The sequence below is a fragment of the Protopterus annectens genome, chromosome 5.part1, assembly GCF_019279795.1.
Source record: "Protopterus annectens isolate FY-2018-M chromosome 5.part1, PAN1.0, whole genome shotgun sequence".
NCBI lineage: Eukaryota > Metazoa > Chordata > Ceratodontiformes > Protopteridae > Protopterus > Protopterus annectens.
In genome coordinates this window covers 562,457,586-562,484,052 of record NC_056736.1, presented here as the reverse complement: position 1 = coordinate 562,484,052, position 26,467 = coordinate 562,457,586, and the positions used below count along the sequence as shown (strand labels likewise).

At 40.4% G+C, this 26,467-nt stretch overlaps 1 protein-coding gene across 1 annotated transcript in view; it reads right to left on the bottom strand.

The window, feature by feature from the left end:
* Positions 1–26,467, bottom strand: part of SKA3 (spindle and kinetochore associated complex subunit 3) — a 730,622-nt gene that overhangs the window by 310,521 nt on the left and 393,634 nt on the right. Inside the window, exon 4 of the mRNA XM_044073181.1 lies at positions 2,940–3,102. Within this exon, the coding sequence (XP_043929116.1) occupies positions 2,940–3,102 (163 nt within the window). The remainder of the gene's footprint in view (positions 1–2,939; positions 3,103–26,467) is intronic.

Below are 26,467 nucleotides of genomic sequence, written 5' to 3'. Positions count from 1 at the left end.
CTGCAGGAAAAGTGCATTGCCTAGCTAAAAGAGCTAAAAGCCGAGACAAAATTATAAACAGTGCTTATATAAAAATTTCTCTTGTATAACTACCACTATAAATGAACATTTAATTAATTGGAATTAATTCCTCCAAAAAGGCAGATGTAAGCCAATTATGAGACATAGCAGCAGCTCTCAGAAAGTACACTGTCCACTTGTTACTAGAATAAACTTGGCATGCAATTATGTTAGCTAGAAAACAGCAGAATGGAATGAATTGAATGCATGTCATAAACTGACACACTATAGTTAGCTGTAACAGTGAATATTTTGTTGAAAAATATCATAAAATGTGTTAATCTGCAATTTTCTATTTGAAATATTTTTAAACATGAAAATATATAAATTATAAATCATGCACATAATAATTAAAATAATATATACAAAGGACAGAAACACCTAAATTGCTTTTACTTTGTATGCTGCCTAAATGTGAAGAACAGAAATGCGTGCTATGCCTCTTTTTTGCAAGCTGTCCAAGATACGCGACAGGCGTCTGCAGACTTACTCATCTGATTATATGAAGCTTTGTATCAGGTATTGTATTACTTCTGTAAGCTGTCATCAATTCTGTTACTGTACAGCACAGCCAGCAAATTCTCAAATGAAGTAATATTTTTTTTTCTCACCAAATAAATGAAATGAGTAATTAATGTGATGTTAAAGTCGAATGAAGAAGAAGTGCTATAATAGCAATAGCACCTTGTTTAAAAACAAAATGTTTCAAGCAGCATTTCACAAGCTAGTTCTGTGGCCAGAATAAGAGATGGCATAATAATACACTTTGCCCATTCAAGGCGGCGCAGTGGTGCAGCGGTTAATGTTGTCACCTCACAGCAAGAGGTTTTTCGGTTCGATTCTCCGGCTGGGGTGCCTTCTGTGCGGAGTTTGCATGTTCTCCCTGCGTTCGCGTGGGTTTCCTCTGGGTACTCCTGTTTCCTCCCACATTCTAAAGACATGCGACTGGAGCATTTCTCCCCAGGCCTCCGCTGAAAATAGGTTCAGTGTAGCTTAATCGGACTTTCCAGGTCAACAAATGTTAAATAAATAAATAAATAAATAAATAGAAATAAAAAGATAAATTCTATTTTGTACATGCCAGCATTTATGTAAATTGAAGAGGCAGGACTATGTTTTTAAAGAAGTAAAAAAAAAAAAACTGACCTGTTCAAACAGATTCACTGCCAGTCACAACCAATAAACTGCTCATTGACCTAACTATAGTGCTTGGCTTACTTAATGATTTAACTTCTTGTCTTTTCTTCCTCATAGATTCAGTTCTTTTTCAGTGATCTCCCTCTGTCACAACAAAGCAGGCATCAGTGTTGGTCACTGGGAATCTGTATCTGAGATGGCCAAAGTTGTTTATATACATACACACACACACACACACACACACACACACACACACACACACACACACACACGTAAGTATATATGTATTTTTTGAGGGATGTCCATGGAGATTGTTTACTGGATGTCTGCAGAAAAGGCAGGCTGTGTAGTGAGGGACTCCTACCTTTGCCTGTGGACATCTAACTTCCTTCTTCTGTGAGTTTTCTTGCCGAATATAGCACAGGAAACACAGATGGTGATGTTTTGGTAGGTCCCACACAAAATATGCACTTAGAGCTGAAGTCTTTGCCAGAATCTGACATCTGCAGATTCATACAGATACAGTATCTTTATTGGAGTGAGCATACCACTGACATACAAATGACATTAGCTTTTTTTTTTTTTTTTTTTTTTTTAATAACCAAAAAAGTAAACCCTAAAGGCACAAGCTAGAACAGTCAAACAAGGAAAGGTATAAAGATAGTAAATGCCGCTGAATGGATGCTCAACTATCCAGTTTTGCAAGTCTTTCAGCCAAACTCCCAGATTGATGAGCACTATACACAAACACAGCAAGGTGTGCAAAGACTGCAGCAAGAAAGAATCTAACTTGGTGTAGGATGATGTCATCTTTATACTGGGAGTGAGCCAGCATTCCTGGGGAGGTGGAGTGAACTCTGCCAGTAGAGGTGCAATGTTCTGGATGTCTGGCTAGACATACGGCATCCATCTGCCAGAGAGTTCCCTACAACAATAACAGCAACATTGTTCCAGGCAAAGAACTCCTCTTCCTCCCTGCTGCATTAACCTAGAGAATAGACCCTCCCCATCTCAAGAAGTAACAGACAAAACATGAACATTATGGAGAAAATAAATATGACTACTCTAAAGCATGTGCCAAGAGGTTAAAGCTAAGGAGTGCAGGAATATGTTTTGAAACCCTACAGCTATGGGACTAGCACTGCAGCTAGGGTCAGAAAGTGATGTTCAACTGTTTCAAGGTGGTTTCATGCATACACACAGTTATACTCCAGTCATTATCGGTGTTAAACGCGGCAAATGGTAACATTAACACACACACAAAAGAAAAAAAAACTGATGACCATTCCTAGCAGGGGGAATAATTATAGTCTCACAACAATTACTACAGCTTCCAGATGATAAATAAAACACAGTGATACAAAACTATAACAGCTTTGCAATGGATTGTTCTGTAAAAAGATGCAAATTATATACTATTGTTTTAAATCCATACATCAGAACTGTGGCTTATTAATCTACAGTTACAGTTTCTTTCTTCAGTTGCATCTGGAAAGCAAGACTACTTTTACAGCTTCTGGAAACAATCCATTCTGCAGTGAAGACTGTAAAGCAAGGTCAGTAGTATTGCCAGCATCTTTCTAATATCCATTAGAAGTGCTCATTACTGCCTGTCGAATCTACCCGTTTTGGTAAAGCACACGACAGGGGGCATTTCCTAGAAACGTGCCATTGCTGCCTCCTCGCTTTCTACAGCAAGTATGAAGAACAGCTTTTAAGATATCTGAAGATTTTACTCTTACCTTTTTTCAAAATGGGTGCCTCATACCCGTAACTTTGGAAATGAGCTTTTAGTTTTTCAATATCCACTACAGCTCTTTTTCTTAGTATGCCAGCAGCTTTAATAAATTCATTCATTTCATTTCTCTGCAATGTAATATCAGACAACTTGGCGTGTACTTCACCCTGTCACAGAAAAGAAAAATGCACTCTTGTAAAGGAACCAAAATCTTGGTGATGTTTAATCACTATAAAGGATTTGTTTGCCAATTAAATTGATTATTATAACAATGACTGGTGCATACCAAAGCATTCAAAACCAGTATACAGCACAGAACTCATATGCAATTCCAGCATCTGCCCTATGTGGTATATCGCCAAACCAGTCCTCTGTATTATGACAGGAGTCAGACTGATGCAAACAAATGGAAGCCAGAAGGATAAAATCAATACATTACAAGACAGTGCCCAACTCCAGACCAATGTGCAAGCCCAGTTAGCAATGATATGCCTCTATGATACAGGCTGGTCCACAATAATGTTCTGTACTTAAAACTAATTGAAAAGCTGATGTATCACCTAAACCTTAGAGAAAACCATTTCCAAATTAGTGTTCAATGTAGCTTTACAGTGATCTCATTAAATCACATCAGAGGAGATTGTACTGTCTCAAAATTATAAAATGCAATGCTGTGAGGTACTTGTAATAAAAGCAGCTCTTCAAAACACAGACAGAAGGTCAGCCATCGAACAGGCACCCATAACAGACATTTCTGTGCTTGTTTCTGTCCTGTAGCAGCCATCCCCTTTCCAGTGTAATCTTTCATCACCATGTAATGCAAGCATCATATGCACAAGTATATAAAAGAGGTGTGCAGTTACTCACCGTAACATCTAGTAAACTAAAAATGAAAAGAAACACTTGTGATACAGTAAATCTCGATTGTGTTTTGCAGCAGTTAGACAAGACTTCTGGTAACACTGAAATCTTACCTTGAGAATGATGTGGGTAGCAGGCTGCTACTTACAGGCACATTAAAAGGTAACATTTTGCCTCCAAGAAAAGAAATCTGAACCAAGACAGAATTCTTTGAAAAAACAAAATTATGTTCTTACCATAATGAATGAGCAGTTCCATCATCAACATATAGTTTTGAAACCATACACTTTCCATCAGCATCTAAAACTTTGCCAGGCTACTAGACTCACCCCTTTTTCCATAATGCTCTGCTAAGTTCCCCCTTCATATTTCAGGTGTGCTGCTCAAAAATGGATAAAAAGAAGTTATGTCTTACCATAACGTTCCATCTGTGTTGTAGATCTTTATTCATTCATTACTGTTAGGACTTCGGTTCAGTCCTCGGAACAAACATGGCCGTTAGGGCTCGCTCCAGCCAAAAACTCTTAGCCAAGACCTACCCACAATGCCCCTCTCAGTCGCTTCAGATCGAGTTTACCCACCATTATAGTATGGAAGTAATAAAAGTGACAGTAAGAGGCTCTGTCTGAGCAAATACCTTAACCGATAAGGAAATCCTGAAGTCCATCAGGAGTCTAGGCAGGGGGAAGGAGGGTGTGAAGTAATGAATGACTAAAGATCTACAACACAGATGGAACGTTATGGTAAGACATAAATTCTTTATCTGATGTTGTAAATCTTTATTCATTCCTTACTGTTAGGACAGAGTCCCCAGCTACTTGATTCCTGGGTGGCCCTAAGGAAGGACATTCCTGGGCACCACAGAACCAAAAGATGCTCGTCCCCTAGAGGCCAAATCCAATTTGTAATGAGTGATAAAGGTATTAGGTCTTGCCCAAGTGGCTGCTGTGTAGATATCATCCATAGAGGCTCTGGAATGAAAAGCCACTGAGGTAACCATCAATCTAGTAGAGTGAGCCTTTATTCCGGAAGATAGGGACACTTTCTTCTGATGGTAAATGAAAGTAATGGCATTTCTGAGCCATTTTGGAGACAGGCTTACTCAATCTGGGTCCTGCAAAGGCCACAAACAATTGATCAGTTTTTCTGAAAGATTTAGTTTTGTCCAAGTAGAAACGAATTTGCCTATGAACATAGAGGATATGCAGAAAGTATTCCTCCTCTATTTGAATGATGAGGAAAGAAAACTGGTAGGTCACTAGACTGATTAACGGAAAAAACAGAAATGACCTTGGGCAAAAAGGATGGGCCAGTATGTAGGGACACACTTTCCCTATGAAAAATCAAGTAAGGTCTCGACACTCAAGGCCTGCAACTCAGATACTCTTCTTGCTGAGGTAAGGGCTACTACAAGTAGAGATTTCCAAGACAAAAATTTTTATATTGCAGGAGTTAGAGGGCTCAAAAGGAGTACTAGTTAACGACTAAAGAAACAGAGACAAGTCCCATGGCTCTATAGGAGGCTTGACCAGAGGTTTAATATGTAGTAATCCTTTCATGAAGGTATTACACAGTCGGTGTGACAAAACAGAAGAATTGTCAATTCCATTGTGAAAATTTGCAGTAGCTGCTAAATGCACAGTAATTGTCAATGCTGAAGCTCCTGCGTGTAATAGGGTAGTCAGGTTATTGTAGGATCTTCTGAATAGACATGGAAAAGGGGTCTATGTTATGTTCTTTGGCCCATCTAGAGAACCTAGTCCACTTACTAGAATAAATTTTTCTGGTGGAAGGTTTGTGTGAAGCCAGAAGAATCTCGCAAACAGGGGATGAGGTATCAGGTAAGCCTGGCAATCATCGGAAGTGGAGAAACCAAGCTGTGAGCTTGAGGCTGTGGAGATTGGGGTGAATCTGTCCCTGAGGATGAGAGAGCAGACTTTGGGAGTGATCCAGGATCCACGGGCTGTGAATCAGATGAGGCCATAGGAAAGGAAACCAATAAGGAGCAATGAGGATCACTCTGCTTCTCAACCTTTGAGCTTTCTGAAGGAATTTTGGGATGAAAGGAAATGGGGGAAAGGCATAAAGCAGGCCCGAGGGCCAATCGTGCGTCAGAGCATCCCTCGGCGACTCCCCCTGAGGGGGGATCAGGGCAAAACAGCTTCTGCATTTGTTGTTTAGGGGAGAAGCAAACAGGTCGCAGCAAGGCCTGCCCCAACGGCAGAAGATCTGATCCACTATTAAAGGACTGAGGGACCACTCGTGAGGTATCAAAATATTCCTGCTCAGATTGCCCGCAATAAGATTGGAACTCCCAGGAATGTGCGTTGCTATGAGAAAGCTGTTGGAAGCCATCACCCAGTGCCAAATTCTCATGGCCTCCTGACACATGGGGTAAGACCTGGTTCCGCCTTGTTTGCTGATGTACCAGACGACTGACATGTTGTCCAACTGAATTGCTATGGTCCCGGAAGGAAGGGATGTGTGGAATGCTTTCAATGCTAAGAGAACTGCCCTCAATTCCAGGACATTTATGTGCAAATTGGCCTCTATGGGGGACCAGGTGCTTTGGAGGGTCTATATCACTTCGACAAAATGGCAGAAGTTCAAACACCATATGTTCGAACTTCTAACCTCGAAGGGCAAAACCATCGAAGGCTTAGAACAGCAATTTTTTTCCCGGGGGGGGGGGGGGGTCACTGTTCCAAGAAATACACACACAACACAAGCACACCAAAAAAACAGCAATCCACGCATATACACTTAAAATCCTACATCTGACCCTACACTAAACTGTGCATACACTACTATCTATCCACTTACCTTAACCCAAAACCTAACCATAAGGTTAGTCACTATCGCACACTCACCTGACCCGTGCCCTAACCCTAACTCACCTATCCTGCCTTAACCCTAAAGTCTGTCACTATTGCACACCCACCTCACCCGCGCCCTAACTCACCTAACCCGTGCCCTAACCCTAATGTCCACACAATCGCACACTTACCTGAACCCGACCCGTAACTTTCCACCACAGTGCTGAAAATCGTGAAGCCGCAGAAACAGCCAACCAAATTCTTTCCCGGGGAAAGAATTTGGTGTTCCACGGCTTTGCGATAATCAGTGTTCGAACTTCACAGTTCGAACATATAGTGTTCGAACTGCTGAGGTTACAATGAACTGATAGGAACCCGCTTTAAACTATCTTTCCCTGGAAATGCCCCCCCACACCCTGACAGGGAAGCGTCTGTGGTCACCGTGGCCCTGGGCTGGGGAAGAAAGAATGATAGACACCAAAGATTTGATTCTGGCTTCATCCACCAAAGCATTTCTTTCTTGCAAAGGTTTGTAAGGTGCATCATGTGGTCAAGTGGGTGGGTTAAGATAGACCATTGTGATGAAAGGAGCCACTGTACTAGTCTCTTGTGCAACCTTGCCAGTGGGACTAAGGTAATGGTTGCTGCGATAAATCCCAATAGCTGAAGTACAAGGCGTGCTGGTACAAATGTCTATGGAAGGAGGACTTGAATCTGGCTTCTTATTTGAGAGCCTATGAGGAGGAAGGGAAGCTTGACAGGACTTTGCATCGAAGATCGCTTCAATGAATTCCAGTGATCTTGGAGACGTTTGTGATTTGTCCATGTTGATCGTGATACCTAGGCAAAGAGCAAGGCCTTGAGTGTAAGAGAGACTGAGAATGAGAAGATTCCTGGTCGTGGCGGTAAGGAGCCAATCGTCTAAATATGGAAACACCTGGAATCCTTGTAGTCGGAGATGAGCTACTACGACTGCCATACATTTGGTGAACACTCTGGGATCTGTTGAGAAGCCAAAGAGCAGTACCCTGAACTGATAGTGATTGGCTCCCAGCCAGATGCGGGGAAAATCTCCAGGAGCATTTGTCCATCTTTATGTGGTAATACGCGTCCTGGAGGTCTACAGAGCACATCCAATTGTCCTTCCCCAGAAAGGGGAGGATGGACTGTACCATGACCATCTGGAATTTTTGAGGTTTTATGAATTTGTTTGTAAGCTGAGATCCAGGATTGGTCTCCAGTCCCCTGTCTTTTTTGGCACTAAAAAGAACCTCAAGTAAAACCCGGATCCTCGCTGGTCTGGTGGGACCGGCTGGATGACTCTTTAGCAGCTTTTCGATTTCTAAGGCTGAAGCCTCCCTCTGACTGGGTGAGGCATCAGGGATTCGTCTGAGAGCAAGATCGAATGGGATATGATAGCCTCTAGATATTATTCGCAGCACCCACGCATCTGTTATGAGCTGCCAGGCCTGTAGGTGCAGGGAAAATCAATCCCCGACTGCTTCCAGAAGAAAGCAATCGGGCAGCTGTTCAAGAGCACTGGAAGGGTCGGCCTAAAAGGGGCATCTTCTGGATGAGGTGCCCCCCCCCCCTCTGCCCTGGGGGGATTGCTCATCACAAGTGTCACGAAAAGATCCTTGGGACTTTTTGAACCACAATTTTCCTCCCCTCTGGTTCCTGGAGTAGGATCTCTGGGGCTGGAAAAACGTATGACCACAGCAGACAAGGTCTTTCCGTCCTTATCACTACATGATAGTGTGTCTCTGAATTTGGGACCAAAAATGGAAGATTAGTCAACAGCCGCATTGACAAAGGAAGATTTAAAGGGGTCCGCAAAGTCACACAAATGCATCCAAGCATGCCGTCTCATGGCTATGCCTGATGCGGCTGCTCGAGCTGCCCCCTTAGTAGTGTGAGAGATCAACCGCATCGAGAAGTTCGAGATGGATTCCAGGGTAGCTAGCTGAGAGGCAACAGTATCACGCATCTCCTCAGGCAGTACTCCCGCCAAAGAGGCAGACATTTCTGAGATTAGGTCTCTTTGGAGGAGAGTAAAGTGTGCCAGATAATTCAGCGACCAAATGGCAAAGGTTGAAGCGTAGGCTCGCTTCCCCAGTCTGTCCATAGCCTGAGACTCCCTGTTCGGGGGATAAACAGTGGAACTGTCTTCTCCCAGTTCCCTCTTGGTGGCCGCCAAAATGACCATGGAATCACCTACCAGCAGTTGGACCAATTGGGTTGGTCTTCAGGGGTGGATAAAATTTTATCTGGCCTCCAGGAGGACAGGTTCTATGTTGCCCGGGGCCTTCCAGGCACGCTGCACAATAAGTTTAATAAGCTCATCCTCAGGTGGGGTCACCCAGGAAGTAGATGGCCAAGCAAAGGCCTGCAAGAACACAGATTCCTCCGAAGAAGGGTTGGAGGGCTTCCAGTCTTCCCTCTGCTTGAGGATCTCGAGAATGTCTCCAAATGAGACGTCTTCCGGGGGGAGACCATGGGGACCCTTCTCCCTCATCGCAATCTGTGTCTTCAGTGATGGATTCCTCAGGGGAATCAAGATGCTTCCTCTTGCAAAGTTTCTTCCGGGGTGGCTCCCCAGTGGGATCTTCTTAGAAGGACTCCGGGGAAAGGGTTCCGTTCAAAGGAAGGTCTTGCGGCTCCCGTGCTCAGGATCCCAGAGTAGGGGGCTGGGACAGCTGCATGCTAGAGGGGGTTTCTGGTGTCGATGCCAATGGTGCCAACTGCGAGCCTGTTGAAGCAAGGACCCTCTCCATCACAGGCCCGCCCGAGAAGGGATGGGACCCCGGAACCAAGGAGGACAACCTCGGAACCGGGGTCACATCTGAGAGAACCGGTAGCTGCCAGGAGAGCCATGGCCATAGATGGTGCTACCGAAAAAATAGGAGCCGAACTAGGTGCCACAGTTCCGACAGCCCAGTCACTGCTCTGAGAGTGCACCAGTTCCAAAGGAGCTGTTGCACTAAGAGTAACTGGTGCTGACAGGGAAGCCTCCGCTGACAGAGCAAAGACAGAAAGCACTGGGACAGCCGTCAGTACCAAAGTCTCCGAGACCTTGGAGGAGGCCTGGGGAGGATATACAGGTGAATATGCCGTGAGAGCTTCTGCTCCAAGAGGGAAGGAAGACCTAGCAGAGGTGGGTAATCTTCTAGCTGCCAAAAGCTGGTCCACAATTCTCACTACATCTTGTTCTGAAAGACTCCTGGTGGACTTGAAGGAAGCAGCCAATGGAGATTCCGGTCTTTCAAGAAATGGGCTAAATTGTTGTCCCAAAAAGAGGTCATAAGAGGGAGAATATCTGGTTTTGGGAAGGTGCTCGACCTTCGGAAAAGACCGTCAGGATCAGTGGAGCCGTACAAGGCATTGGCACCATGGCCAGTGATGGTGCCGATCCAGGTACAGTAGTCTGAGCCTGTGTCAAAACAAAGGTCAGAACTGAGGGGGATGGTGACAAAGCTGGTACAGTGGTTGGAGTCAGAATTAAGGATGGCACAGAGGGAGAAGACATTGAGCCTGGTGCCGAAGTAGTCCGCACCAAAGGCGTGGGAGAAGCCCTGTGTCGACTTGGTTCTGAGGAGGACAGAGATGTAGGAACAGAGTAACTCCGTTTCTCTATTTTTTTTCACATCCTTAGTCTTAGGAGGTGGTGAGACCTCCGCCCCAGAAAGAGCCTCCGAGAAGGGTGTTTTCAGCATACCCTCCAGAATAAGCTTGTTCTTACGCTCAACCAACGTACGGTTGCTGAAGCTAGAACAAATATCACAAGATACATTGATGTGGTCAACGCCCAAACAATAAACACACCGATCGTGACCATCTGAGTTGGGCATCTTACGCCCGCATTTGTCACACTGTTTAAATCCTAGTTTTGCTTTATCAGACATCATGGAAACTACACAAAAACTATAGTCCTAAATTACAATTTAACCAACCAAAAATAACAGCAAGGTTATAGAAGAATAGGATTATTATTTTATTTTTTTTTTTTTAACAGATAGAAAAAGAGGAGTACCAACAATGGTACTAAGAAATACCACAAAGTGGTGAGAAAAGGGCCTACCAAAGGTAGGGGAGAGGGACAGTACCAATGATGGTATGAAAAGAACTAACAAAGGTAGAGGGTAGGCTTTAGTCAGAAAGTACATAAATTTAAAGACGAAGAAATAATCTTAAGGGAAAACTGACAAGAGGAAGGTAATTATATAGATAAATAACAAAAAAAACACTACACTTAGCTTGAGAGAAGGCTTGGCACCTCTGACAAAGAACACGGCAAATGAGATCTGGAGAGACTATGAGAGGGGCATTGTGGGCAGGTCTTAGCTGAGAGTTTTGGCTGGTGCAAGCTTGGTAACGGCAGTGCAGTTCTCGGAACCGAAGTTCTAACAGTAAGGAATGAATAAAGATTTACAACATCAGATTCATTTGTTTCTTTTTTTTTTTTTTTTTTTTTTTAATAAGAGAAATAATGTTCCTGGCAATATTCACTACATGGCAATGGGGGAGGAGGATGGGTATGTTGAGGAGTATAGATCATCTGCTCATTCAGCTCTATCATAATGCAAATTACATAACTTTCATTGTAGTGCATGGAATACCACAATTACTCTCTGCAATTGGGAAAAAAAAAAAAAAAACTTGTTAAGCAACTTTCTGACATCAGAAATATCTTAATAAGCTTTTGTTAAGTACCCTTAATTGCTCTTAAGATTTGGTCTTGTGCTAGATATCACCAGTGGAAAGCATCAGTCATCCTGGAATAGCAGCAGACAGTAAAACAGCTTTAAGAGCCATTAGATCTTGGACTCTGCCACATTTATAAACAAAGTGTTACAGAATATAGAGTCAGACAGCTTTTATTTATTTATTGACCAGGAAATTCCACTGGGCTTGAGACCCATTTTCAGTGGAGGCCCTGGGAGAAAACCTCCAAGTTACATGAAAATCATTATATGAATTTGTAAGGAAATAACTTAGCAAGTGAAATAATACAGAAAACTGAACAGCACATATGTTGTAAAAACACATACAGTAACAATGGAACATTAGCATATAGAAAAAATTATACCGTTTAGCAATACAGCTAATTATTTTGGGGGGGGGGGTAAAAAAAGGGAAAGGTTAGTGTAGTAGACTTAAAGGTAGGATAGATATAGTTAGAATCTTGTAGCTAGGTGGTGGGAATATGCAGATTGTAGATGGCATGTATTTAATGGTAGTATTAAAAGTAGAAAGTGACAGAGAAGAGAAAATGTGTTAAGATAGTTGTATAGATGTGTGGAGTAGGATACCAAAGATTAGGGACAACTCATGTGGTATAACAGTATGACATATACACAAGTATATTTGCTATGTGAAACAGTTTTGCTAGATTAAGGAGGCTGTGGATATGTGCTGCATGTACAGCAGGGCTTATCAGTGAGATGTTGTTTTATATTTCTTTTAAAAGGACTTTATGCTGTCTAATTTTGTAACTGATGATGGAAGGGCGTTCCACAGCTTAGTTATGGAATGTGAGTAGAGGCAGCTACCTGCTCTTTTACTAGGGTTTGATACTTTAAGTCGGTGTTTGTTGTTAAGAGCATAGATTTTTGGATTGGACGTAAGGTTCAAAGATATTTTTCAGGGAAGGGCAAAACTCAAGTTTATAAATTAGTTTATGGGTAAAGATAAATTGTGTGTAATGTAGGTAATGTGCAAATTCTAGCTAGTTTCGTTCTCTAGTGGCCTTGGCAATGGTGGGTGCGATTTGGTTGGGCTGATGCAAATTTTGCAGTCTTATAATAACAGGACTGCAGTTTGTGTCGCAAAGAGTTGTGAAGATAGGAGACCCATATAGTAAGGTTGGAAGGAGAAGACTTTTTGAAAGTTTTATTCGGATGGATTTGTCCAAGTATTGCTTGTTTCTGTAAAGTTTGCCTAATTTGAACAGTCTTTTATATTGCGTTATTAATAAGTAAGTCAAAGCTAAGTTTGTTGTCAAGAGTAATTCCTAGCAGTTTGGCCTAATTTACTAACTCTATTCGGGTTTTGTTTATGGAGAATATAGTAAAGTCTGTGGGAACAGGTTTAGATGTGAAGATAAGTAGTTTACATTTATTAGGGTTAAGTGATAGCTGTGATTGGTTTAGCCAGAGTTCTATGGATGTAAAGGCCTTTTGTGGTAACCTTTGGCGGTACAAATTATGGTTGAATCGTCTGTATATTGTATGGTAGTACAGTCAGAGGGAACTTTATGTAGGTAATTTATAAAAATGTTGAATAGTAGAGGTCCTACGATTGACCCCTGGGGTACTCCTATGTTATTTGGGAGAAAGCCAGAGAGGTTATTCTGCCATTTTACGTATTGCTGCCTGTTTTCCAAGTAACTAGTGAACCACGTTAGGGTGGCATCAGAGCATCCTAGTAATTGCAGTTGCTGGATAAGTTTGATGTGGGAGACTTGTGTCAAATGCTTTTGACAGATCCAGTAACAGGACTGATGTAATTAGGTTGCTCTCTAGGGCATTATAGATGAGATTTGTGATGGAGACTAGGGCAGCAATGGTACTGTGGGATGGTCAGAAACCATGTTGTGAAGGGGACAGTAGGTTGTTGCTGGTTAGATATTCAACCAGCTGTTTGTGGATGCATTTTTCAATTATTTTAGATAGAGGGGACAGTATGGAAATGGGTCTAAAAATAGATAGGCCATACGGGTTTCCATCTTTATGAAGTGGGGTGATTGATTTTTTCCAGAGCTGGGGGACTGTGTGTTCTGCAAGTGATCGGTTTATAAGGATACTTACTGGGAAACCTATTGCCTTAGCACTAATTTTGAGGTATTATGGGGGAGAGTATCAGCGGATAAGGAGTTTGGTTTCAATTTGCCAAGTAATGTTTGTATTTGAGAGGTTGCTATAGGTTGGAAGTTAAAGGATGGTATGGAGCGGATATTGCCTTGAGGTATGGTGGATGGGTTAATGGTGGTTGGGGTATTGCCTGCATTTACTAATGTAAAGATAATATCAATAGTTTTTATTAAATATTTCAGTGATTTCAACTGGCCTTTTGTCTGGAAATGGAGATGGGTTTTGGGTGCTGCCAGGATTTAGTAATGAGTTGATACATTTCCAGAAAAGTCTGGGATTATTACTGTGGGTGTTTAATTGTTGAGAGAAAATAAGTCTTTTGTCCTGATTAATGGCCTGTTTTGCTTTGTTTCTAAGTAGTTTGAAGGCAGTTTCGTTGGGTGGGTCTTCTCTTTTCTCCATTTGTACCATGTTTGGTCTCTATTAATCAGTAGTTGTTTGGTCGACTTAGATAGCAAAGGAGCATGGTTATGTTTAACTGTCATTTTTCTTATGGGGCTATGGAGTTAAGGGTATGTAGGAAGACAGTATTGAAATAATGTACTGCTTCATCTAAGGGAAGACATTTCAATGGTTTCCAGTTTAGTGTTTATAATAGGTTGCAAAAGTGACACTGGCTAAAATCGGATAGATTTTGGGTATATCTGTATGAATGAATGCTTGGGGTGGAGGTTGATAGTCTGTACCAGGGCTGGTAAGTGGTCACTTAAGGTATTGGGAAGCATGTAGGGATTGGAGTAGTATTGTGGGTGGGATACTAATATACAGTCCAAGGTGGATACAGGGTGATTTGCTTGCGTGCGTTGGGGTTTGTATAAGTTGTGTAAATTTAAATGGATTGATGGAGTTTGTGAAGTTGTTTGGTGTTAGTTTAAGCCAATTTATATTTGTGTCACTGAGTATGATGGTTTCATTTGAGATGTAGTGGTTAGACCATGACAAGAAATCTTCCAGTGTTGGGATACTGGGACCTGGAGATTTTTTTTTTTGAAAAAGACACTTTTCTTCCCAATGTCTGTTTGGCAGATGTAACTGTTTTACCAGCTTTCAAAGGCTTTAATGGATAGTAAACACTTTGCATTCCAACACTTTTTCTCCCCTGTAATTGGTGCCACATGGAGCAGATAAAACTCCATGTACCACAGAGAGTCATAATTGGGTCTCACTGATCATAAACAACTTATGTGTTATTAGCATACATGCCACAAAATTCACCTCTCAAGCTTTGCTCTTGATAAAAATTTCTTGGCATCAGAGACTTGAACACATAATATGTTGGTTATGATTGGAGACCCAATCATAATCATATATACTTGGGTTTATGAGGCCCATCCTCAGCAACAAATACCACAAAGTACCAAGAACATCCTATTAGATGATCATCACATAAACATATGTCTGATTCACTTAGATCTGGAGATCACATACAGCTTACAGTGTCTTGCAAAAGTATTCATCAAAGCCCATGTAGCAGCCACTAATCATCATCTGAGGACACATTTCTTAAAACACCCTAGGAGACAGCCACTACCCACACTGTGTGCTGTAGCCACAGATGCAATACATTATAAACTTCAATACAGTCAGTAAGTCGCATGGAAAAATAACTGTAAATTTGGAACCCAATTTTATATAAGACAATAGAAAACAGTTAAGGATATTTCTTGGTTGGTTAATTTCTGCCCACATAAAATCCAAGCTGTTAAGTACACCCATACAACTTAATATATACTTACTAAGTTGAATAATAAGCAGTGAATACACAAAAAGGAATGGCTTGATTAAGTGACCATAAACAAAGCTCTAGTTCACAATGTTGTTGTCATTATTATTATTATTTTTATTTATTTATTTTGAAGAAAAGGTGGGAAGGCATTACAGATAAGGTCTGTATTTTGGTAATTCTTCTAGCAGAAGTAAAAGGTCACCCGCAGTGGTGCAGCGGTTAACGTCGCCTCACAGCAAAAGGTTCTCTGGTTCAATTCTCGGCTGGTATGCCTTCTGTGCCAATCTGTAGCGGAGTGGTGATCCACTGCAGCAACTCCTAACCAGGAAAAGCCAAAAGAAGTCCTTCTAGCAGAAATAATGAGCACTAGAGATACTTTTCCAAGACTGGTACTCAAATATGCTTTAAGAAGAAATTCGGAAGTAGGAAAGATTACAATTTTCTAAAATGAAATACAAATCCCATAGAGGTAAGGAATCCTTAATAGCAGGTTGGCTCAAAAACCAACTCTAAAGAAACCTTTGCAAACTTAAAGAAGCCAAAAAAAATTGGAGGCACAGTGAAAGTTGAATAAGGCAGCAAGGTGCACCTTTACAAAAGGGTGACTTCGGCCTGTATCAAAAATTTGAGAAAGGCAATTTAAAACAGGAGGCTCCAGAGCATTAAATAAATCTGATCATTTTATGGAAATCCAAATAGCAAAATGTGCCCATCTAGTATGTTTTTCTAGTAAAGGGTCCCTTGGTAGAACTGGGGATTTGCATTCCTTTAACAGTCATGAAGGGTCCCCCATCTATTAATGGAACTGGAGTAACAATGCATTCAGTCTTTGAATTTGATAAACTGGCAGAGCTCTGATACCAAATAACCAATTTCACTCTTACCCCAGGAAAAAGTACAGCAAAGAAATTAAAGTATAGAATACATACATAGTGTCAATACAATATAATGTGTACAATAAGGTTAGAGTAATGTAATAACAGGGTACATAAGTTAAGCACTCAGTATGAGAAATGCTTTACATTATACAGTTGATTGAAGTTGAAACCTGCTAAGCAGTATGGAGAAGTTATAAACACTATACATAACATAGTCAAATGTTAAGGTAAGTGTGATATACAGTTGGAGGGATATAGACTACAAGAAAGTTATTAGACATTGAGAATATGGTGTGCCTGGTTAATGTGGGCAGAGGCATAACAATGGCATTTATCAAGTTTCAGATGAAGAGTTTTTAGTTGTGACCTAAAGACGGAGTAAGTTGCTATTTCTTTGGCATAGAAGAAAATAGATTCCCAGAGTTTTGGGCAGAAAAGAGAGAAGTAGTGATCCGTGCATTGAAGCTTGTGTTTTTGCTATGAGTGAGTGAGCTGAATGGTCATAATTCCTGAGGGTGTAGGATGGGAGTTGTTCACTTATCTGTCAAGAGACAGAACATCTGGTTGTATACAAGCAGGAATACTTGGAAACCTAATAGTAAGTCAGTTCTTTGCTTGACAGGGTTTTGTAGTAGCGTTCATGTTCATAGGAAAGAGTGATGAACCTAAAGATTTTATTGGTGACTGAGTAGATGTGTGTGGCATTTGTCTCTAAAGCAGATGCTACCAAGTGTAGGCCATCCTCCAGTTGAAGAACAGGATGCCTTTACCGATGGCTGAATCAAATGCGTTAGACAGAAATGGGGACAGTTTGGTTGCCCAGGATAGCAGTTAACCTTTTTCCTGTTTTGCCATGATGGGGAGTGAAGCCGAAAGACTGATCTAGTCATAGACCCAACTATTTGAAAGTTCTAGTGTTTTCTAAGGCAGTGTTGTAAATATCAAATATTTGTAGCCAAGAATGAGTTTTGCAAAGCTTCTACTTGGTATCAAAAAGCATGTGGATTTTGGGAACAAATAACTAAAGAGGGAAAGGTAATAGAATGAGAAGAGGTCAAGAATTTATTTAGACTGCAGGCTAGAGATTGCCTTCCATAACAAGGACTGCTAGAGTATAGGCAAAGAGAAAGAAATAGGGCGAACCTAAATGAAAGACAAGCACTGGTAGAGTTTTTAGTAGAATCTAGAACAAAAGCTGCTGTTAAAAAGATAGAACATATAAAATATTACATGATAACTATATCAATCAATCACAGCAGGTTAGAAAGGATTGGGAAGAGAGACTGGATAAGCAATTCACAAAGAAACAACGGGGGATATATGTATATCTCCTAAATACGAAAAAGAAGACTTAGGATCTTTGCTTGGGAGTATTCACATAGGTATTTTTATACCCCAAGTAGATGCCAAAGAATTTTTCCTCGGATAGATAGCAAATGTTGGAGGTGTGATGGGGAAGAAAGAGGTAATTGGGAACATATTTTCTAGGAGTGTAATGAGTTGGCATACTTTAAAAATTTCCAGCAGACTGCTTTGTCAAAGATACTGGGAGAGCAAATTGGTATGACTAAAGACTTTTTGAGCTATGATACTGCATCAGAATTGCCTAGACATAGTAAGGCCTTGGAGTGTCTAATTATGGTTTCTGCTGAAAAAGCAATTACCAGGAAATGAAAATCAAAGTCTAAACCAACTGCACTAGAAGTAGTGAATATAGTAACAGAGATGAAAGAAATGGAAATGGGACATTTAGAAAAGGGTAGGAAGGAGCAAACTACATAGAAAAAAAATGGAAATTGGGGGAAAAATACATGCAGAGGAGGAATGAGGTTTAAAAGACGGCAAGATCTGAATGAGCTACGTAATGTTTGACTGACAGTGACTGGACAGACTAAGTGATGCATAATGTCTGCAACTGAAATTATGTCAATGTGGTTTGTTTTCATTTATATGGCTGTATGATTGCCTATGTCATAAGTTATAATTAGTTTTTTTTTGGATGTGTTTAGTAGATGTCTGAATTTAATTCTCTATACAAGTTTTTTTTTTTTTTTTTGGAGTGATGTGAGGGACTGATTTAATGAGAATAAAACCATGACAGGTGAAAAGGAGGGAGCCAATTAGCTGAGGGAGAAAGTGTGGATTGGACTTTGCCAATAAAGTGCAGGTTAATCAGAGAGTTCTTGAAATATGAATTAGCCCAGATGCAATGCCGTGGTTCAAGTATGCGTTTTAAGAAAATTAAAATTATATGAAAGGAGTGAAGATCTGGGTGAGGTTTGCCAGACGTGCAAGTCAACAGGCTAATTAGAGCATCAAGCATACATATATATTTGTGTTAAATATAATCTATAGTATAGTTGTGCAAGAACTGACCATAACAGATGATGTCCTACTGATCACTGTTACAGTATTCCAAAGAGATGTGCGATTCCCAGAGTTCAAGGAAGCAGAAGGGAGGATAGTTGAGAGTGGAGAGAACTATCCAGGAGTTCAGAGAGGACTGACCTATTGAAGGCAGCCCTGGATCTTGAAAAGGAATCAATGTGTGCACAGAAGACCAGGTGGCAGCCTCCAGGATTGCTCTGGCATCCAGCCCTTTGTAGAAGGCCCCAGAGGAGGCCACTGCCCTGGTAAAGTGAGCTAGAGGGCTAGCGGGCAAGGGTTTGCCATGGTGTGAATAACAAAAGGAAATGCACTTAAGAGATCCAGCTCATAATGGTTTGTTTAGATACTAGCTGGCTCAGTCTAAAATCCGTGAAAAAGGTAAACAGTTGGTCTAACTTACGAATAGATTTAGTGTTGTCCAAATAAATCTCAGCTGTCTGTGCATATCTAGGGAATGTAGGAGTTGCTCACTCCTCTTCTGTGGGCTGGGAAGGAAAGTGGGTAGGTTAATAGCCTGGCCGAGAAACATCTTGTTCACCAATTTAAGTACAAAGGAGGGGTTAAACCCTCAGGGACGTTATCCTTGTGAAAAATAAGAAAAGGTGGAACAACCAGGAGTGCCTGTAGTTCTGAAACTCTCCTAGCAAAAGTGACAGGCAGTAACAAGACAGTTTTCCAAGTGCAGAATTTGAAAGTTGAAGATACAGCTGGCTGAAAGGGAGGCAGAGTGAGCTTTTCTAGCATGAAACTGAGGTCCTAGGGTGGAGCACAGGTTTCCTCAATGGTCTTAGAAGCAACACCTCTTTCAGGAATTGTTTGATCTTAGGCCTGGACATAACAGGCAGACTAAGGGGTAACCACGATGGACATTATTGACAATTTAACTATTTTGCACAGTAATAACGGTGATTTTAACATTTATAACTTTTCTTCCATGGCTATTGCACAGGATATGGTGGAATTTTTGACAAAAGGGTTTAATTTTATACCGAATTCCAAGCCTAACGTTGGTCATTTGCTATGTGATTTGAAAGTTTTTGTTCGGAAGCTTAATTTAAGCTTACTGTTCAATAATTCTAGTCATTGTTCAACCAGTGAATATGTGTCAAGTATTTTTAATCCTCCTTTAGATGTCAACCTAGCAGCTTTTGAAAAAAATTACTGAGATTCACTTTAGGTCTTTGGTTACTAATTATTACCGTACAACTGATATTCATAAATGTAATATTTCATTGCAACAAAAGGAGTTTATTGAGTATGTGAAGGCTCATAATATCCGTGTTATGCAACCGGACAAAGGTGGGGGAGTAGTGTTTATGGATGAGGATGAATATGCAAATAGGATGTACAAAATGTTATTTACACCTAATTATGCTAGGGTTTCACTGAATGAATTTAACCAAGCATACCAACGTGTGAAATCACAGTTGAGTGATCTATTCATTGATGGCATGATTTCCATAGACACCTATCATTATTTAACTATGCCCACCCCCTTGACACCAGTCATTTTTGGAGTACCTAAACTCCATAAGAACATGTATGACCCTCCTTTGCGACCGATTATAGACGGTCGCAAATCTATTACATATGCATGCGCAAAATGGGTTGATACAAAATTAAAAGTAGTACTAAAAACGGAAACCCAAATTTGCCGTGACTCATGGCACATCTTAGAAAGTTTGAACAAAATACCATTTGATATGGCATATGGGTATCTTACTGTGGACATCAAAGACTTGTATACTGTCATACCACATAGTGTTTATTGCTAAAACAGATTCCAGGCAATAATGTAGACTTGATTATTTCCCTTTTAGACATTGTGCTTAACAACAATTATTTCATGTTTAAGGGTGAATTGTTTTTACAAAAATCAGGTGTTGCCATGGGCTCGCCATGCGGCGGCAGCTTTGCCAATTCAGTGATGGCTTTTTGGGAACACACCTATCTTTTTCAACACGAGTTTTTTAAAGAAACAGTTGTCTGGTACACTCGGTACCAAGACGACATGTTCTTTATTATCCAAGGCAACTATGACGATGGTCAAAATTTAGTCAAAATTATGTCTACATTTACATCTTTTCTAGAGTTTACATTCAATTTCAACAAAGAAAAAATTAATTTTTTAGATATTTCTTTGAGTAAAGATGTACAAAATAACTGTTATAGGACTAGTATATATAGGAAGCCCTTTTATAGTAATTCTTTTTTACATTTTGCAAGTAACCACCCATATTTTCAAAAAAGAGGAGTGGTGAAAGGCCAATTAGTCAGAGCTTCAAGAATGTGTTCTCATGATGATGATTTCGGTATGGAATGTAATTTTTTACACAGTATGTTTATTAACCGTGGTTATCCTACATCACTGGTTAATTGTTTAATACAAGAAATCATCTCAAAGAGGTCAAGGAAACTTTTGGGCCCTATTTTAATCAATACTGAAGTTATGGCACATGTAGGCAATGATGAATTTACATCAAGAATACAGAATGGCGAGAGGGCTACAAGTGAAAATAATAAATATATAACCAGTTTTTTAACACAATTTAATGACATTTCACATGAAGTTAGAGAAATACTTAACTCGAATTGGGGTCTAATCATACAAGAATCTACCTTAAATAGAATTCTTGGATGTAGACCATTGGTAGCTTATAGGAAAGGACCTAGTCTTAAGAGACTATTTGAGATGCCACATCAAAAGCATATAAATGTTAAAGGTATGTTTAAATGTGGCAGATGTAAATATATTTTAACAAGGCCTTTTTTCTGTATTAATGGATACCAGTATTCAACAAGATAAATACAATTGTGAAAGTCAAGGCATAGTATATTTAGCCAAGTGTAAATTGTGTTCTGTATTTTATTTGGGAAAAACTGAGCGACAACTTAAACAACGTATATACGAACATGTTTATGCTATTGCTAAAAATATTCAGACTAACGCATTAGCAAGACATATTAATCAACATAGTACACACAGTTTTCAGTTTGTGGTAGTACAAAGTGTTCCCAAGAATCCTAGAGGTGGACCATGGCATCTTCAACTTGAAGAACAAGAGTTGCTGTGGCAATTACGCACAAATACATATGTTTATCCTGGTATCAATGATATGTGTTCTATAAAATGTATACTTAGATTGAAAGCCTTGAAACGATAAACTTAGCAAGTAAATTAAATTTACAATATGATATTTATACTCTATAAACCAAATATTATTATTATTTTTTAAAAAAAACTTTTAAAATTTTTATATATATATATATATATATATATATATATATATATATATATATATATATATATATATATATATATTTTAATATGTTGAACTGGTTAACATAGATTTATTATTATGTAGGAGCAGGTTATTTTTAGGTGTTGTGTCTAGTAAACTTGTTGGGTAGGTAATAATATAATTTAATTCACATTATCCAATTAATTAATTGGTTAACTTGTTAATTGATGTGTTTTTTGTATTTAAGCAGTGTAATTTTTTAATTCATTTGTCTGAGGAAGTGCACGTATTTGATGGTGCATGAAAGCGCTAACCAATAAATTCGTGGATTTGGTTTCGTGATTTGTGGATTTCTCTTTTTTCCTTTTGTGGTTTATAGTTGTTTTGTTTGATTTATAAGGGGTAGACAAGCAGAAATGGCTGAGAGGTGACCTTTGATGCAGGAATATGCCAGACCCAAAGTCATGAGCTCACATAAGTAAATTAAAATGAGAGGAACCCTCTGATCTTGTGGGGTCCTGACTGTATGACATTGTACATCTTCCAATTGGCTAAGTAGGATTTTTGAGCGGTGGGTCTCCTCCTTGCCTCCTGAAGAGCCCAAAGCATGTTCTCAGAAACTGGTGTCCGATAGGGATCAGAAACCTATCATCCATAAGCTTAGGTTTAGGGATGACAGGTTGAGATGAGGCAGTGATCCCTTCTACTGTGTGATGGCATCCACTTTGCAGGGCAGCTTTTGATGAGTGCCCCTGGCTAAATAGGAGAGAAGGGGGAAACCAATGTCGCCTTGGTCAAAGGAAGTCACTAGTAGACCAGTAGGATTATTTTTTTTTCTTTCTTTCTGGATCTTTAGTAATGCTTTTGATGTGTAATAGAACCTCTATGTCCACTGAAAAGAAAATGCATCTGTCCTCCATGCCAATGGCAAGGAGTACTGGTGCAAAAGCGGGGGACCTGCTTGATCTCTCCAAGGCAAATAAGTCTATCTGTGGTGTTCCCCACTTGTGGAGTGTATCTAGGAAAACCTGTTTAGGGTCCACTCTTGGGGATCTTTGATGGACCTGCTTACTGAATCTTCCAGGACTTTATCCTGTTAGGGGTGTCCAGTGTACATGCAAAAGCCTAGAACCTCAGTTTTTCCCTAAGCAGCTGTTAGTGAAACCCATCCAAGCTTTTCTGGTACTCTAGCAGAGACTCAGTTGCACATTAAGCAGCATTACCTTACTGATCAACATTAGCCTACACAAAGTAGAGGTCCCTCTTGTAGTCTCAGCACTACCAGCACAGTTCTGTCAAATTAACACATTCACTTCCCTAATAAAACATGCAGTAAGAGCCTGCTATCATGGACAGGCAGTTGCCCATCTTCTCTCTGGTCAGCCTGATAGACATGGGCATCCTAATGCAATGTAGCAATTGTCTCACGTATACCAACAACCACTTACTCCTGAAGCAAACACTTTATATGAGAGATGTAGTTACAATTTGAAATTGGAGGCAAGACTCTCATACAAGGATAAACTAAATGCCAAACAGGTTGTCACCAGACACACACACACTTCCCAGACTAAATAAGGGCATGACACACAAACCCACATATGCAAAGGTACTCACTAGTAACTTAGCAAAAGATCAGGGGCCTCCCAAACGGAAACCATTTACACACACAATGCAAAAAACACAACACACACACACCAGAGTCTCAACAAATAAACCCATAAGGCGTAGCACCACAAAACCTAATGTAGTGGTCACAGGTGAGTCCACTGTGAGAAGGATGGATATTCCCTTCACCAGGCTGGTTACTGTTATCTGCCTTCTCCACGGATGATGCCTCAATACAAACAAAAGACTGGCTAACAATTGGCTTAGCTTCTGGTGTCAGTCCAAGGGGGTCCAATATATAGCAGCTTGGGAAAACATGGTCGACAGGCCATTCTGCTTTGCCAGAGATAGTCTGCATCTATCTCCTGTAGGCTTTCTGATACTGGTAAAGGCATTATCCACCTCTGTTCTGCCTTTTTTAGGCAGTGTGAAAATAACCAACCTCCCAACATAACAAATTCTTCTCTAGATAAACTCAAGGTACTGCTGTTTAATGCTAGAAGTCTAAACAAGAAACTGCACTCCCTGGAAGCATTTCACGCTTTGGAAGATGCTGACATCTGTGCACTCACAAATACATGGTTCAAAAGCCTGGAAAGCACTCTAACCATGCAGGGCTACAATACCTTCCATACGTTAGGACCACAAACAGAGTGAAAGAACCAAAGAAGGAGGTGTATCCATCTTAATTAAGGATAAGTGAACATGAAGAATGGTCAAATAGTATGAAGCTATTAAGCTACTCCATGTCCAATTAACTATAGGCAAAGTCCCCTACCACTTCGAAGCTAGCTACAAGTCCCACACCATGAAACAGGAAAAGCATGCCATATACCTGGACTTACTGGAGTCACCTGCCATACATCCTAGCACCTTACTCACGGGTGATATTAATTATCCTACCATAGACTGGGAAACACACATGACCACAAACATGCTGGCTCAGAGTTTCTTGCACTTTGTTAATGCAAATGCCCTGGAACAGCTACACAGCACATCCACAAGAGGGTCAAAAGTCCTGGACATAGCACTCATCAACATGGGAGAGCTCTGCACCCTCCCCTGTGTGCTGTCCTCCCTGGTTAAGACTGGCCCATAAATCAATCTCATTCGATGTAATTATAAACCAGATACCTAATCAAGCTGAAAAACTCTTCAGAATTTTTCAAAGACAAACTACCTCCTACTAAGTGATGGTATAAGAAATTTCAAATCCCCCTCAAATGCAGATAACATGGACTCCTACGCAGAGGTATACACCATTGTCCTGTATAACCACATAAGCAGTTATACGATTATTTTTCAAAGGCAAACTACCTCCTACTAAGTGATGGTATAAGAAATTTCAAATCCCCCTCAAATACAGATAACATGGACTCCTATGCAGCGGTGTACACCATTGTCCTGTATAACCACATAAGCAGTTATACAGAATTGTCTATACTTGACCGAATTAAAACCAGGTCTTGCTGAAAAAAAAAAAGCCACCCCGGTGGACCCCTAGTATAAACAGGCTATACAACAAGAGACAGAAACTGATGTCCAAGAATAACAGAGAACTGGCTCAGAAGAGGAAGAAATCCCTCTCTAGCTTAAACAAACAAATTAGAGATTGTCAAGTCCTCCAAAGCTGATTATGAATCAAAAATATCCTCACAAAACAAGAATAATCACAAGGCACTCTACGTCCAAAATCTAAAAGGGAATACCCAGCTATACGCTGAACTGGTTGTGGATGTTAACACTCATACTGGAGGTAATATTCAACCTGCTAGCTGACAGATTTGGAGCAAACATCACCCCCCCTTCCCTCTAGTCATCCACCAAAGTATACTTGCCACCATTCCTCAGCCTATTATCTCAAGACAGCAGGTCATCTTAGCACTCTCCAAGGCCAAAAACATAGCATCTGTGGGACCAGACAACATCCTAGGTTGCCTTGGATTCCAAGACGGCTACACATCGAGTAACAGCTCAATTCTCACTCTCCCAGTCTGAAAACAGAAACTTGACAAAGAAGGCCAGTGGACCTAGACTTTTGGGTAAATTTCAGTAACTGGCTAGTATATGCATTGCCTGGATACCAGGAAAAAAGAACTATAAAGGATCTGGAGGAAAATCAGCTACAAAAGGTGGGAAAAAAGTGCAGACAGAGAAGTACTGTAGTGTTTCAACAAGAAGCACTTCAAGTTCCAGATATGACTTCTTCAAGTAACCTAGAGGAGATCATAAAGCAGCTGCACACAGACCTGGTTAAAATAATTGAAATACTGAAGTATATGAACACAAACAATTAAAAGCTTGAAAAAATGGAAGAAGCTTTAAACAGATATTCAGATAAGATGTCAGAAGTGCAAAACTTAAGAGGCTGAAATGAAGAAAAGGCTGGCTGAATTTGGGACTGCACAAGAAGAGATGTTTCAAAAATAACAGAATTAGAGGATACAGCACATAGGCAAAACCTGAAATTTTATGCTAAACCAGATAAGTTAGAAGGAATAGACTGTATTAATTTTATGAAAGCACAAATATGTTTCTGGACTGGTATTGCACAACAGGAACTGTTAACTGAAAGGGCACATCACGTGTATGCACCAAATCTGGTTACTGAAAAAACAACCTAGACCACTAATAGTAAAAATGCAGTCTTATTAACAGAAGGAGCTGATTTTGACAAATCTGTGGCAGAAAGATAAAGTGCTAAAAGTAGGAGATAGTAGAGAGTGTTTGTGGAGAATGATTGCTCAGTGTACACCAGGCAGAAGAGGAGTAAATATATTCCCATTATTTAGTAGGCGTGAGATTCAAACTGCTGTATCCAGCCATTTTCAAAGTGTTTTTCCCTGAAAGGGCAAAATCATTTTTTAAAGTAGTACATGCTAAGGAAGAAATACAAAAGTTTGTCCAACAAACAGTGAGATGCGACTCAGAAGGAGGTTCTGCTTCGCGTTCTCCTGGTGCTAAGGACTACAGAGAGACTGAGCCTGTGAAATCTTAACCTGGATACAATCCGTCATGACACAGAAATACCATGAACATCCAAGTAGGTCAGGGGGATGGAGAGAGGGACGATTGCTGACAAATGAAGTTTACCTACTCAGATGGAACGGTATGGTGAGTACATAACTTCTTAATCTGAAGTAG